Here is an 11804-nt window from a genome sequence, read left to right as displayed (position 1 = left end):
ATATATATATATATATATATATATATATATATATATATATATATATATATATATATATATATGTATATATACTATCATTGTGGTGGGAACATTCCCCACTACAAAAAAAAAATAAAAATCTTTATTCCTTTGTTTCTTCTTCCTTTATTCTTTTGACTTCTTCTTTTATTCTTCCCGCCTGCAAATTGCATGATATGCCAACCATCTTTTGTCTTTCTTATCCTTAATTCTTTTCTCCTCTTCTTTCACTCTCTTCTTTCTTTTCTCACTACACTTTCCTCCATTTACTCCACTTTTCTTTCCCCTTCTGGCACCAATAGCTTCAGTACATTGGTCGCTATAGATTCTAAAGATATGATGCAAAATTGCAGATATAAAGGCCAAAAATATAAAAATATAAAATCCAAAAATAGAATTGTAGAATATTGCTATCAGGCAAAAATTAGAATGTGAAAACAAATTATCTTACAAACGAGTGCGATTGGTTTATATGAGCTCCCAGATCATCTGAAATCCTTACCAGTTGTTATTGTCGATATGCACAACGATGTTAGTGACATGTTTAGTCAACCAAATGTGTCAATGAGTCAACATGCGAATAGAGTTAGTGTCACCATGAGATGAGTAAGAATGATTGAGGATGTTTGTAACAATGTTGCATTATTTAATCCATGGTTCAGGGTTTTTGTTTAAAAAAAAAAGTCCATGGTCAAAATTTTATAATTATTACAAACTTTTAAGTTTACATTATTTATAAAATTGACCCAACTTCTTTTTTCCCTTTATTTATTAGCAACTTGTGTACTCGGCAATTGATTTACCTAAGTGAGTGGATTAGACCAATCATTACTATTTACGTGGGAGTCTGTTCTCACTTAAACCCTCCCCTATATATATATATATATATATATATATATAGGGTCATAATCAAATGAGAATATGATTCTCTTTGTAAAAATTAAAGTGATGGCTGATCTTAGTCGCCCATAAAGATTTATCAATGATTGTGAATTTTAGTTATTAAAAAAAACACAAGGTCAATTTTATAAGTATTGGAAACTTTCAAGTTTTTGATATTTTAAATAGAATTTTATTACCTTTTTCCTTTTTTTTTTTTTCTTCAGAAACCTTCAACCATTCATATATCTACTTAAATGTATGAATCTTATCAGTTCTCATTTTTTTTTAGAAGCATGCTCTCGATCTCCTACCCTCCCAATATATATGTATATATGTTTCTTCACTGACCAAGCCATATAACATAATAGAAAAAGAAAAACTAAGACCTTTATGGATAACTTCAATTTCTTACATGAATGGTCTTTTTTAGGCTAGCTTCAAAAGGCTTAGAGAATGTGTTCTTTAATTGCAATGTACTCAAAGTCGTTTTAGTTGTCCCAATAGTTTCACTACATCGATTTCTAGAGATTCCAAAGACATGATAGATGCAAAATTGCAAACATAAAAGGCAAATAAAATAAAATAAATAAAATAAACTAAATTCCAAAGATAGAATTGTAGAATCCTGCTATCAGGCAAAAATTAGAATGTGAAAACAAATTATCTTACAATTAGGCTATTGATTTACAACCTTTACACCAATTAAATCTCTAAAAATGTAATTCATTTCTAAACAATGTGTTTTGCTAAAGCGAACCTTGCTCATATATATTTTCTTGAATACTACTAACTCTATTACAATGTAATATCTGTTCATAACTACTTTCTCAACCTACTTAAGCACAAGACCTCCCTTTGCCTCATATTTTTAGTTGACTCAAATCTTAGAGACCAAAATTCACCCTAAATATAGTATGGAGTAATAATTTGCTCATTTTTAATTCTTATTAAGGTAATTTTTTTATAACTTTCAATTAAAACTCTAATTTTTTTATACCCAGGATTTTCACCGTCGAACACCGTGACTAATCCCCTTGCTGAATTGTAGACACCTCTTTTGGGTTAAACAGCTAGCTTGAAGATTAATTACAACTCTCTGTGCTTGGCAGTTATTTGTACAATTTTATTTATTTCAAATTAGAAAATGGTCAAAATATTTAATTGATTTTAACGTTATGTCGAATTAATTTTGCTAAAGTAGTCTTTTACTAGATGGATAAGAACTTCTATTAAATGATTTATTATGTTGTAATTAGTCAATTTAAAAAGATATATTTTAAATCAGTTAATAACATTCTCATATCAATATTTATTTGCTAAAAAAAATAGATTGGCAAATTTTTTTACTACTTAAATATTTGCTAACGTGATTAGTCAACTCATGTTTCAAAGATTGAATACATGTTAGTGTCACAATGAGATAAATAAGAGCAACATAGAATGATAATGAGAGGGTGCGATAGTGGTAAGAGAGTTACACCTGCAGTCGAGAGGTCGTGGGTTTGAGCCGGTCAGCTATGAGTAACCTAGGCTGGTTTATCACTTTGTGGTCTTTTGCCAGCTAGGGTCACACAGTCATTTTTCAGTCTTTGGATGTATTTTAGAAAACTGTTTTCGTGTGTTTGCTTTATTTTTTGGAAAATGAATAGAATTGTATAAATATATATATATATATATATTTTTATTATTTTATTTAAAATATTTATAATAATATTAAAAATTATTTTGTTAATAATTAAAAAAAAAACCGTTTCTCAACCTACCTGTGACCTCTCATTTAGGAGGGTCACAGTTACGCCGATTGACCACAAGGCCTTTTGGCAATAACTTTATATTTAGTTACGGGTTTAGTTGTTAATGAGTCAACATGTGAGTGGACTTAGTGCCGCCATGAGATGAGTAAGAGTGTGAGAAAAGGAGTGTCACTGCCATCTTACAACTTTCAACTACAAGCTTTTTTTTTTTTTTAGTACTACTGACTCTGTTAGAATGTATACAATATAGTATCTGTTCATACCTATTTTCTCAACCTACTGAAATACAACGACTCACAACTTTTTTTTTTGAGTACTACTGACTCTGTTACAATGTAGTATCTGTTCATAGCTACTTTCTCAACCTACTGAAACACAACGAGTCAACAGTTGCCTTCACTGAGACTCGAACCACTCCCATCAAAGAAAGAATATATTATTTACTTAAAACGTACGTAGAATATAATATCTGAGTACGTGTGTCGGTCCTGTCCACCTACATATTGCCAGTAAGAGTAGAGCTGAGCTTTGCTCTTTGCACTCATGAACAGTAACAATGTTATCCATTTCTGAGTCACAAAAGAAGAAAATGTTGTCCGTTTTGGAAACCGCAGCCAAAGAAAACAACGTAGATATTCTGTACGAAACAATCCGAGACAACCCAAATATCCTCAAAGAAATCGAGGACACCCCATTTGCACACACGCCGCTGCACGTCGCCGCGTCACATGGCAACACCATTTTCGCGGCGGAAATGATGAGCTTAACGCCGTCGTTTTCCAGGAAGCTGAACTGCGAGGGCCTAAGCCCATTGCACCTGGCTCTGCAAAACGGACATCTGGAAACCGCAAGGGAGATGATAGGGTTGGAGAGTGGGCTGATTCGAGTGGCGGGGAGGGGAAAGATGACGGCGATGCATTTCCTGGTCTCCGTTATGGGTAACGGCGAGAATGATGATGTGAAGAAGAAAGTGGATCTGTTGATTGATTTTGTTTGGGCGTGCCCTGAAGCCGTTAGTGACGTGACGGTTGAAGGCAGAACCCCCCTGCATATTGCGGTGGCTTCAAAGAGTGTTGATGCTTTTAAAATGCTGTTTGGGTGGGTGTGCAGGACTGGACAGAATTCTGTGTTGGATAAGCATGATATTGATGGCAACAATTTGATGCATTTGGCTGCGCTCACTCATCAAACTGAGGTAGTAGCATTATTTATGTAGCTTCAACTGTATGTTTTTACTACTTTATTGAAAGCAATCAATAATCATTATATAGATTTCTACGTGGTCGCCGCCTTTTCGTGCGGTCGGTACGGTTTACATCGCTCAAGGTTAAGAAATGCACCACTCATTGTTAAGAAACGCACTACAATGAAAATGCATAAAAACAACTCATAACTCCCAATTTTTAATTGTGCATTTCTGAACACTGTGTGGTGTATTTTTTTATACCTAGTGGTGTGTTTTTTGTGATGTGTACCTAATAGTGCATATTTGAGTGGTGCATTTCTTAACATTGAATAGTGCTTCTTTTAACATTGAGTGGTGTAAACCGCACCGACTGCACGGGAAGGTGCGACCACACCTGAAATCTACTCTCATTATATATATATATATATATATATATATATATATATAATTGTTACGCTATGGTTGAATTCCTTACATGATGAGCATATATGCAGATTATGAGAAGACTAAAGGGGTTTGTGTCTGTAACCAAAGAAAACAAACAAGGACTTACCCCCGCCGACATAACTACGGAGAGATTACAAGGCCGCATCAAGATTGTGAACATCAAACAAGAAAAAGAAGACATATCAAAGGAACATCGCCGCACATTCTTCATGTCCCAAGAGACATTTGTGCAAAGATTCATCCGTATTATTGCGTGCGCGCACAGAGGCATGTCCATGGACAAGCGCAACATGATGTTAGTCGTGGCCACGCTGGTCGCCACGGCCACCTACCAAGTCGTCCTCCAACCCCCTACTGGCATCGCCGCAACTCTCGATCATACAACAACAACAAGAAGGTACGATTTCATCTTCGGATCGTCCACGGCAAACCGCGCCAATCTGTTCAATGTGTTTGTGCCTCTCAACACATTGGCGTTGAACCTCTCTTTAGCATTCATACTATTCGTACTACCCCTTGATCTAGGGAGTGGTATGTTACAGCTAACGTTGCTAGTCATGTCGGGTAGCTACATCACAGTGATGCGATACATATTAGAAAAGCATAAACTACCTTTTCTGTTCTCGGATGTTATTTACGCCATGTTTGGTGTGGCTATAATTGTACAGCTTGGAGTTAGGACACTCAGAGCTTGGCCGGGGAAGCCTTCTAATTTCCACCTGCAGATAGAGACCGTGCTCCGCTCACCTGCCCTAACCACTAAGGACAATAATTAAAGATATATAAACCCAAATGCTAGTGAAGATCATAGGTAGAGCCGTCAAAACGGGCTTTGCCCGCCGGGTCGGCCCTCCCCGCCTCCTACCTAAGTAGGGGGCGAGCCTGGCGGGCCGTGGGCTTAGCCCGTTTTTTTTTTAATAATATATATATATATATATATATATATATATATATAGTATTGTTTTAGATACTTATGTTTACATTATTTTCATTATGTTTTATGTGAGTGATGTACTTATGGACTTTTACTTATGTCAATTATGTGTTATGGACTTATGCGTTGTATTGTTAATTTGTTATGTGCTTAAGTGCTTATGTGATATTGTGAATTTGTGATTTGACTTAACAATTTTTCACTTATAAGTTATGTACTTATGTATATGTTATTTTAATTATATTTGTGTGCACAAAATTACAAAATAACAAAGTGATAAAATTTAATGCCATTTGATAAGATAAAAAAAAAAAAAAAAACGGGGGCCCGCCTAGCTCGCGGGCCTTAGGCGGGGCGGACAGGGCCTGGGATTTCCAGGCCCGCGGCCCGCCGGGCTTTGGCCCGCCCCGCCCCGCGAGCCCGTATTGACAGCTCTAATCATAGGGAATATAATATAATATAATTGAATTTATTTACTTTGTTTTTTGTTGTTTAATTTGATGTTTAATTATAATTTTTGGGTGTGAGAAAATTACACTATTTGTGTTACGTTGTTGGGTATGATGCGTGAAGTCAAAATAAGTTTGAATATATATATATATATATATATATATATATATATATATATATATATATTATTAATATATATTATTAATAATATATATATATTATTAATATATATATTTTTTGGAAGTTAGAGTTTTGAACTACCGTAATTTCTACGTAACCTCTCATAACAGTTAAAATATTTCATATAAATATTTTGGAGAGACATCTGAAATAGATATACATGCAATTAACTTGCAGTATATATTTCACAGTCTTACAATTTTACATGAAATTCTTAAATAAAGCAACTTAAGAATTTCATTCATCTTTTTGTATCTTATAAGTTTAAATCGCGAATCTTATTACTTTTTTTGATGAAGATTTAAAGAGATTGCACGCCTGAAGATCTGGTTTCCTCACATCCATCGTACTTGTCACTCAATCCATATTTTTCTAAACAATAAAGAGAGTGAGATTGGTTTATATGAGCTCCCAGGTCATCTGAAATCCTCACCAGTTGTTATTGTCGATAGTTGGCAATATAGTGCAAATTTTACTGCCTTTGGTTTCATGGCATTGGTGTCCAGAGCTTGGAAGAAGCGTGACTTGGAGTTGCAATAACTAGTAAAAAGTGGGCAGTTTTTCATCTCGATATGCCCAACGATGTCAGTGACATGTTTAGTCAACCAAATGTGTCAATGAGTCAACATGCGAATAGACTTAATGTCACCATGAGATGAGTAAGAATGATTGAGGGTGTTTGAAACATTGCTGCATTATTTAATCAAAAGTTAAGGGTTTTGTAAAAAAAAAATAAAAAATGCATACTCAGAATTTTACAATAATTATTACAAACTTTTAAGTTTAGTTTGCATTATTTATAAAATTGACCTGCATCTTTTTCTTTTATTTTTTAGTAACTCGACCATTGATCTACCTAAATGGATGTATCGGATCGGATCAGTCATTACTATTTATGTGGGAGTTTGTTCTCATCACTTAAACCCTCCCTTATATATAGGGACATGATCAAATGAGAACAATGTCCTCTTTGTAAAAATTAAAGTGATGATTGATAACTGTCCATCAAGGTTTATCAATGATTGGAGATTTTAGTAAAAAGAAAAACAAAAAGAAACAAAGAATGACCTGGTCAATTTTATAAGTGTTGAAAACTTTCAAGTTTTTAATATTTTAAAAAGGAACCCTACCTTTTTTTCCTTTTTCTTTTTTTTTTTTCAGAAACCTTCAACCATTGACGGGGTGAGGGCGAGCGAGATGGGCACTCGCCATGGGTCCAACATTGGGATCGAGGGGCCCTCTAGTTTGATTTTTTTTTTATTGGTGAAGTTAAAAAAATACTTGTATATGCGTGCAAAGATTTAAATTCATGACTTCAAAATTGTTTATTAATTTTAAATAAACTTAACAATTACAACCATGTGATATACTTATCTCAGTTAATATATATATATATATATATATATATATATATATATATATATAGACCCTTATTCACATGAGGACTATATACTATAGAGGACTATGAGGATTAATCCTACCCATCAAATCAAAAAGAATAAACGGCAAAGATAAGAAGATCATGGATATGTTAATGGCCCATAGAATTAGTAATTAAGGGCAAAGAAGAGATTTAGCATGAATTAGAATTATGGAAGGCTTTTAATTGACAAAGATAGAATTACTTTGACTTATAATTAAGGTAGAGAATCAATACTGCATTTCATCCGTAGGAAACCAAAAACAAACGACGTGAAAATCCACAACTCATGGCCTGAAGACATGTGTGATGATACCATGGGAGACGACTGTGAAGGGAATTCTCAGCAAGGGATAGGAGACGCCTAGATGGATAAACATGTTGTATATACCTGTTGCGTACAAACTGGAAAGATAACAATGTCGGACGAAAGTCCTTTTGATATAGGCTGGATTTTAGATTGGAAAATAATAAGAATATATTCTGTGACGTGTTGAGTGCAACACTGCCTTAAAAGCTTTATACGACCAGGGTATCGTAAGCTCTCGAAAAGCAAACACAGAATATTGAACTAAAGAATTATGCTCAGACTTGGAGTGAGTAACAAAGTACAAGAAGAAGAAGATATTTTGTTGGTGTGTTTTTCTGAACTGGAGGACTTACTATTTATAGTAATGAACATAGCAACTCCTCTAATTACTAGCCACAAAAATTGAGTAAGAATAGCAAAGTGAATGGGGTATTGGACACGTTGCATCACATGCAGCTTCATGGTGGTCACAAGGTGATCCACTTAATTAGGAGGTAATTATAGTGGAGGCTAAGAGCCTTTTGCTTTACTGTTACCCAACAATCCCCCACACAGTTAAGAAGAAAGGCGATAATAGAAGAACGTCTGAGCAAAGCACGAGAGCTAATTTTAATATCAGTGCCAATGGCTTGAACTGACACGTGAAACCACTGAGTAATTTCCTTCCTTAAGAGTGAGATGACTCTTGAACTCTCAGATCAGTAAAATTTTGAACTCAAGTGTTCACTTCAACTCTAATTTTGAAGGTTCTGCACAGTCAAAATCTTGACTTATTCATAAACCCCTGTTGTGTCTATCTCTGTATAGACTTTTACTCTGTCAGGTCTATCTCAACATAGACCACCCACAGAGGGCTACAGAGTAAGTCATGGTTACTTGGTACCACAACTTTTAGTGTAAGTCTTTCCATGACTTCGTTTGACCACCGAAGTGGGATCCATCATGAATTTCTTACCTCATTGGTTTTAAGCCCATCTCCCTTGATGTTTCAAGGATGGCTTTCCGATTTAAGCCTTTTGTGAGAGGATCTGCAATATTCCTCTCAGACCTCACAAATTCCATTGTGATAACCCCGTTTAATAATAACTGCCTTATAGACTCATGTCTGACTCTTATGCGTTTTCTCTTCTCATTATAGACACTATTTTTTGCAACACAAATGGCAGTTTGGGAATCACAATGTATAGGTACAGCAGGTGTTGGACACCCCAACAATGGCACGTCTGTCAATAAGTTTCTTAGCCACTCAGCCTCTTGGCTAGCTAGATCTAGGGCTATGAACTCTGCTTCCACAGTTGATCTAGCTATACACGACTGCTTAGTCGATTTCCACGATATAGCAGCACCACACATAGTGAACACATATCCACTTGTTGAGCTGGCATCTTCACTGTCATTTACCCAGTTTGCATCACAAAACCCTTCCATCACTGTTGGGAATCCTGAATAGTCAAGTCCCCAGTCTATAGTACCCCTTAGGTACCTTAGCACTCGTTTCAGTGCACTCCAGTGGGAACTACTCGGGTTGTGTGTATATCGACTGAGCTTGTTCACTGCAAATGCAATATCGAGCCTAGTATAGTTCATCAAGAACATTAGACTCCCAATTATTTTTGCATATTCTTCTTGAGACACTCTCTCTCCCACAACTTTTGATAATTTGACACTTGGATCATAAGGGGTTTTAGCCGGGGTTACCTCAAAACTGTTGAATTTCTTTAACAGTTTCTCTGTATAGTGGCTTTGTGACAAAAGGTAACCTTTGTCGGTTCTGAGTACTTTTACTCCGAGTATAACATCGGCTTCCCCCAAATCCTTCATGCCAAATTTAGCACATAGGACCCTTTTGGTCTCATTAATAGCTTCTATGTTTGAACTGAATATCAGCATGTCATCTACATAGAGGCATATAATCACAACTTTTGACTCAATCTCTTTGGTATACAAGCATGCATCTGACCGGTTAGTAGTGTAACCCAGTTCTATTATTGTTTTATGAAACTTTTCATACCACTGTTTTGGTGCTTGTTTTAGACCATATAGAGACTTTTTGAGTCTGCATACCTTTTCTTCCTGACCTGGAGCAACACATCCATGAGGTTGTTCCATGTAGATCTCTTCTTTTAGATCACCGTTCAGGAATGCCGTTTTCACATCCATTTGATGGACTATCAACCTGTGCATGGATGCTAAAGCAAAAAAAATTCGAATAGTTGAGATTTTTGTTACAGGTGAATATGTGTAAAAGTAATCTTCACCAAATCTCTGGGTATAGCCTTTGGCGACTAGCCTGGCTTTGAATCTCTCTATGGACCCATCTGGTCTCAGTTTCCTTTTGAAGATCCACTTACAACCTATTGGTTTGCACCCTTTAGGTAGGTCTACCAATACCCATGTATGATTGGACTTGATAGAGTCCAACTCACTTTGGATTGCTTCTTTCCACAAAGTGGAATCAACTGAGTGCATAACATCTTCAAATGTCTTTGGCTCTTCGTCTAACACCAATTGACATACCAACTGGTCACACAGTTCGTTTATATCTTTCATCTCAGTCAGATAGGTTATGAAGTCAGAGCCAAAGCTTTTCTCAGTTCTGGGTCTTTTGCTTCTTCTGGGCTCATCAGTTTCTTCTGCAATACTAGGCATAGAAAGTTGAGCACATTCATATCTCTGAATATTATCATCATATAAATTTTGAGTATTCCGTAGAGGAAAGATGTGTTCAAAGAAGACAGCATCTCTTGACTCACAGATTGAACGATTTTCTAAACACATAAATCTATAGGCTGCGCTGTTTTCTGCATAACCAACAAATACAGCATCTAAGGTTTTGGGCCCTAGGTTAGGCCTTTTAAAGGACGGGAGTCCCACCTTTGCCAAGCACCCCCACACTTTGAAATATTTGAGGTTAGGGGCATGCCCTTTCCACAACTCATATGGGGTTTTTTCAAACCCTTTATGGGGTACTCTATTCAGTATGTGGTTTGCAGTTAGAACAGCTTCCCCCCACAGGGAGTCAGGAGCACCTGAACTGATTAACATTGCATTAATCATTTCTTTGAGAGTGCGATTCTTCCTTTCAGCTATGCCATTCTGTTGGGGAGTATAAGGTGCAGTAACTTCATGGATAATGCCAGAAGACTCACACAAACATTTAAGACATTTTACTTCATATTCTCATCCTCTATCAGAACGAAGCCTTTTGATCTTTTTGTCTAATTGATTTTCAACTTCAGATTTGAAAACCAAAAACTTTTGTTCAGCTTCGTCTTTTGTTCTCAGAAGATAGATCTTTGTAAAACGATAATAATCATCAATAAATGAAATATAATATCGTTTACCACCTCGGCTTTCAGTGCTTTTAAAATCTGCTAAATCAGAATGAATAAGTTCTAGCACAGAAGAAGTATTATGGTTTACAGAGGAGAATGATTTTCTAGCAAATTAGCTTCAGCACATGTTTCACATTGAGCATATGATTCACTAGACAAGTTTGGTAATAGATTCATGCTTTTCAGTCTTTTAAAGCAATTTAAACCAACATGTCCTAGTCTACCATGCCAAACATTAGAGGAAACAATGATATAAGCAGAAGAAGAGGCATTATTATTATCATTATTCGGGCCATGCCAATTCGGGATAAAACCATAAATGGTCGACGGTGGACCCTCAACTACAGGAGGATTTCTAATTACAGAGATATCTAACACAAATAGTCCTCCCCGCAGATATCCCTTCCCCAAAAATTACCCACACAGAGTCATTATCAACCGATTAGACTCAAAAACTAACTTAATTCCAGCCTTGTTTAGCAAGGCTCCTGAGATTAAGTTTCTACGGAGGGAAGGGACATACAACACATCTCGCAACATTAACTTTTTCCCAGAATATAGCATAAGCTCTATTTTTCCTTTACCACTTACCTCAGAAACGCTAGAATTTCCCATGAATACTTATTCTCCTTCAGTGATGGGGTTGAACGTCTTAAACATGCTTTTGTCGTTGCAAAAGTGGCGAGATGCTCCCGTATCTACTACCCATTCATCTGGATTGCTAACCATGTTGACCTCCGTTATAACGGCTGCAATTACTTCAGCGTCTTTCGAATTTTCCAGTAGGTTTGCTTGATTTTTAAGCTTAGACCCACCATCGCTTGGGTTCTGTGAGGTTGCCCCTTTCCTGTGGTAGCATTGAGCTGCACGATGACCTCGTTTCCCGCA

General features: G+C 36.1%; 1 protein-coding gene across 3 annotated transcripts; it reads left to right on the top strand.

Moving 5' to 3' along the window:
* Positions 1–3156: 3156 nt before the first annotated feature.
* Positions 3157–6406, top strand: LOC116001731 (ankyrin repeat-containing protein BDA1-like). Of its 3 annotated transcripts, none has more exons than XM_031241659.1 (3): positions 3157–3849; positions 4335–4684; positions 6151–6406. In XM_031241659.1, exons 1-3 carry the CDS (start codon positions 3211–3213, stop codon positions 6389–6391), a joined length of 1230 nt encoding a protein of 409 aa, XP_031097519.1. In that variant the 5' UTR covers positions 3157–3210; the 3' UTR covers positions 6392–6406. The 3 variants fall into 3 exon arrangements, with proteins under 3 accessions (XP_031097519.1, XP_031097520.1, XP_031097517.1); XM_031241660.1 differs by lacking the exon at positions 6151–6406 and adding an exon at positions 4956–5113 and having other exon boundaries at positions 3160–3849; XM_031241657.1 differs by lacking the exon at positions 6151–6406 and having other exon boundaries at positions 3160–3849; positions 4335–5113.
* Positions 6407–11804: the final 5398 nt, after the last annotated feature.

Source organism: Ipomoea triloba, chromosome 13 (genome assembly GCF_003576645.1).
Source record: "Ipomoea triloba cultivar NCNSP0323 chromosome 13, ASM357664v1".
NCBI classification, from domain to species: Eukaryota; Viridiplantae; Streptophyta; class Magnoliopsida; order Solanales; family Convolvulaceae; genus Ipomoea; species Ipomoea triloba.
The sequence above is the reverse complement of the archived record's forward strand: the minus strand, read 5'-3'. Positions and strand labels throughout refer to the sequence as shown.

Coding starts and splice junctions, on each gene's coding strand:
- LOC116001731 (XM_031241657.1), top strand. CDS start 3,211: ATGTTATCCATTTCTGAGTCACAAAAGAAGAAAATGTTGTCCGTTTTG. Junction 3,850..4,334: donor CGCTCACTCATCAAACTGAG/GTAGTAGCATTA, acceptor GCATATATGCAG/ATTATGAGAAGACTAAAGGG.